At 46.5% G+C, this 4,312-nt stretch overlaps 1 protein-coding gene across 1 annotated transcript; it reads right to left on the reverse strand.

The window, feature by feature from the left end:
- Window positions 1–379: 379 nt before the first annotated feature.
- CCR75_003545 (uncharacterized protein) lies at window positions 380–571 on the reverse strand (the record flags this gene model as incomplete). Its single annotated transcript, XM_067961639.1, has 1 exon — window positions 380–571. One exon carries the CDS (start codon window positions 569–571, stop codon window positions 380–382), a length of 192 nt encoding a protein of 63 aa, XP_067821127.1.
- Between the last annotated feature and the right edge of the window lie 3,741 nt (window positions 572–4,312).

The following is a 4,312-nucleotide window of genomic DNA, read 5'->3' on the forward strand; positions in this document are numbered from 1 at the left end:
AAAGGAAACGCTTTGCGCTGCTTAATGGTCGGTTCACTTTTAATTTGACGAGAAATGAGATGTGGCAAAAATGTTGTACTGATACTGTCACGCAAGACAGTCTTTCTGGAAAATACAGGTGCTTCAATCAGTTGCAATGATGTAGATTCCTCAAATTCCTCACTTTTACTTTGTAACGCCAGCAGACTTACACGCCGCGGCCCCATCTCAATTTCTGGCTTTATCAGTAGTATTGTACCATCACTCTCCATGTAAAGTCATCGCTTTCATGTTTGTATAGCTGCGTAGATGTCTGTACTCGTTGCGCTCCACCAGCCAGCGACGGTACATGAAGACTAGGGGAGATGTAACTTCGTCGTCTTTGTCTCTTCTTTCGTTTTTATACTTCAAAACGATTCAACGTCTGGTCAGTTACTAACACTTCCTTCTCCAATGTTTCTTCACTGTTGGTTTTGGCCAGTGTACTGTATAGTTCCATCTGGGCTTTCTCTGATTCGACGAAGGGACCTAACGGCGCCATCTCGCTTGGTGATCGGCTACTTTCAATAGTAGGTGATACAGGAGATGCCATTCTCGACTTTCGGGCTTTAATCATGCCTCCTAGTGTTACTTGTGCGGTCCTACGAGGAGGATTGGTGAGTCTAGGATGATGGTCTTCTCGCACAAGGAGATTGTAGGGTCCTTCAGTGAGACTGCATGACAAGTAGAATGAGAGGTTGTTGTGGCCTTTCTGGACTTATGATGCTTCTGGCGCCGCTTCTCCTTAAGCAATCGCTCTAACGCTAGCTGTCGGCTTTCCGCCATTTGTGAGATTGTTTACCGGGCAGCAATTTTAGTAGACGGGTGGCAGTGTCAGGTTCTTTTAGCTCTGATTCAGCGCAAACAAGTCTCAATGTATTCGATGCATCTTCTAAACTCATTCGGTCGCTTGGATTGCGCTTGAGCAGACCCGAGATAAAAAGTTTGGCGTTTTTGAGCACTAATGGGATTGGTGGAAAATGGTAGTCAGCGAGTTCGATTCGCTTGTACATTTCCATTTGATTTATGCAGTGAAAAGGTGTTGAGCCTATCAGCAGCTCGTACGTCAGCACAACAAGGCTCCAGGAAATGTGGTCCTTGGACGGACTACAAAGTGCTACCAGGTGTAACGGGGCACTACGACTTGCACTGTTTCTGTACAAGTCCACTTTGCACTGCTTCAGTTGCGAGTGGTGCCTTACGTTAAGTGACGTACACTGTACGTGCAGAGGAAGACTTCTCTTAAGACAACTAGACTTGAGAGAGTAAAATGAAAACTGTATTAAATATAATTAAGTGTCTCTTGTTCTATCTTTGTAAATGCTAACTTAATTAGCATTTACAAAGATTGAACAAGAGACACTTAATTATATTTTAAAATCTAATACTAAATATGTAAATGAATTCTTATCTCTATCTTATCTGTAACTCACTTTGATTACTCCTGCAGCTGATTAGTCTGCGGAATAAATAGATATAATGGCCTATACCTATTTATGGATAAGAATTCTGAATATTACTATATAAAGTAATATCATCCAAATATTATCTACCTTTTAGATAATATATTAATTTACAACCATTAAGTGTTAATCTCATGTAACGATACAACCCGTTACACCAAGCCCCTTAACAAGGTTATGACGCAACGCGTGAGAGGTCCTACTCATTTGAGTGACCTCGAATGGAGAGCGATAGAACGAATGAGTTCGGTCGTAGCCCACGAGAACGTGGCCTTGCTTCACCAGCAAGGCTCTCAACCCACGGAGGTGTTGAGAGAACAGGGTGCTCAACAGATAAAACTGTTGAGATAGCAGCATTTACATGCTGCTAATGCCGACGCTTCCGCGTCGACCCGAAAGCTTAAAGATCGAAATTATTAAGTTTAAGGCAGTCAAAGGCGACACCCTTTTGAGATGGTTCGTCGAATTAGACGATGCCATAGAAGCTCGTCGTATTAGTGATGATGCGACGAAAGTGAAATTTGGCATGTTCAACTTAGCCGGACTTGCCAAATTCTGGGTCTTGGGGCTCATGCTTCACGACCCATTAGTCTTTAAATCGTATGAGGTCTGTAATACCCGGCTCAGAAAACATTTTAGCCGCCACGTGCCGAATTCAAGGCTCGAGCTGATCTCTTAAATTTGAAGCAGGGCAAGTGTGATTCATTCACACTTATGCCCAACATAGGTCAGCTGTATTGTTAGTCATCCAATTGATGAACGAACACAGGACACTGTGTTTATTTAAGGTCTTGCAGACGGCCCTATTAAGACCCACCTGTTTCTGGCTGGAATTAATGTCGCTAGACCAAGTGATCTCTATAGTGAAACAGGAGGACTTTAGCCTGTAACAGGCTTTTGTCCACTCAGGTGCATATCGTCCACCGAGACGACAAGATAAAGGAGAACTATAACCTATGGAATTCTCGTATGCAGAGAGCGAGAAATTCCGATCTTTAAGTTACAAACGATTACAGAAATGTAATCGTTGTCAAGAAATGGGCCACTACGCCATATGACGCTGCTGAAAAATCGCAACAGCGAGGCGGGTCGTAAAAAAACGGTACGGGGTCAGTAGGTGCGGATCGCCGTACTGATCCAGCAACCTCAATAGAATTTGCAGGTCTTAAGTCGAAAGTTGCTCCTCACACCCAACCATTGTGTGTAACTGCCCCAGGAGATGAGTTTGTCCTCATCACCCTGATAATAAAAGTATCAAATAAGTTGTCACTTAAGTCCCTAGTCGATTGTGGGGCGTCCAAAACTTTTATTAGACGCCAATCGCTAGAAGATAGCTGTAACGGGCTAAATTTGCCCTAATGTTACGCAGTCCCCGTTAAGTACACTTGGTGTACTTAAGAGGATGGTCAATTACTAAATAATAGTAATTAGACCCAGCACTCGGGTGTGGTGCACATTTGTGACCAACCCTTGTGTATGTGATGCCCATGAGTGCATTCAAATTAGGAGGGATGACGCCTAGCGTCATCCGTTACGCGAGGTATTTAGAAAGATACGCTCGCATGACATATTAAGTGTTATCTATAGAGATGACATTTTAATTGGTAAAATTAGGTATTTAAATTTAATACGATTATCTATAAATCAGTCCGAAAATAACATCCTACTTGATAAGTGCGCACGAGGAGCCGGATCACCGCTCCCGTGACGATAATTTACTAGAGTTACTTAGTGCATTGTTGAGGGCCTTAAGGTGCTTACCACAACTACCTCACTACACGCAAGAGAATCAGGTTAGACCGCTTCCTCGCTGTGCTAGGGTGTGTGTCTAAGTAGAGCGTGGCCGCATTACGACGTGCCCGCCTACACTTGGTAGCACTTAAAATCCTTCCCACGACTCGCATCTCTGCGTGTTGACGTGAGGATGAGCCTCAATATTGATTAGGCTCATTTTCCCCACCTCTCCGAACATCATCGGAAGGTGGCAGGGCTTATGGCGCAGGGGCTTGGTGAACAAGCCCTGACCAGGATCCTGGGTAGTCTTCCTGAGCAACATGATGCTCAGTTTGAGCAGTTTGAGGCATTTGTGCTCGGACAGCGGAGAGCCGCGTCCAAGGCACAGGGCCATGCTGCGGCGGAGTCCGTCACTCAGACTCAGGATGAGCTGAGGCATGAGCAGGCTCGGAGCGAGGCTCTCAACAGGACTGTTGAGATGCTCTCTGCCCGGCCGCATCAGCCGAGGCCCATTCGGATGGACCCGCCCAAGTTCGATGGAACTGCGGCGCACACGATTGTCCACTGGCTTTTAGCCGTGGAGCAATGTGGTGTCGCCCAGCTCATCGAGGACGACAGCCGGATGGTGTCGTACGCTATGTCGCATCTGCGCGGTAAGGCCTCAGAGTGGGCTTACTCGGCGCTTATGGCGGACAGAAAAGCGTTCCCCTCATGGGCGATCTTTAAGGATAAGATTCGCGCCATGTACCAGCCGCCGAACAACGAAGTGTTGCTTCAGGCGCGCTTCTTTGGGGCGCGACAGGCGAAGCGATCTCTGCAAGAGTATGTGCAAGAGATGCGCTCGCTGTCCGCATCCATAACCGTAGGTCCGATTCCGGAGCACATTAAGGTGCCCACGTTTATGAACGGACTACGGCATGGCCCATCGCGACAGGCCCTTTTCAGAAAGGTGCCGTCGACGATGGAAGAGGCAATCCAAATTGCCTTAGTTGAGGAGCAATCCTACAACAGTGCCTCGGCGACAGCTTGGTATAAGCCGTCGGCCGAGAGGACAGATGCCACTCCTATGGAGTTGGGCAATGCAGACGTGGTCTGTT

Source organism: Bremia lactucae (genome assembly GCF_004359215.1).
Source record: "Bremia lactucae strain SF5 chromosome Unknown BlacSF5_NotPlaced_34_SHOA01000005.1_44132bp, whole genome shotgun sequence".
Classification (NCBI taxonomy): Eukaryota; Oomycota; class Peronosporomycetes; order Peronosporales; family Peronosporaceae; genus Bremia; species Bremia lactucae.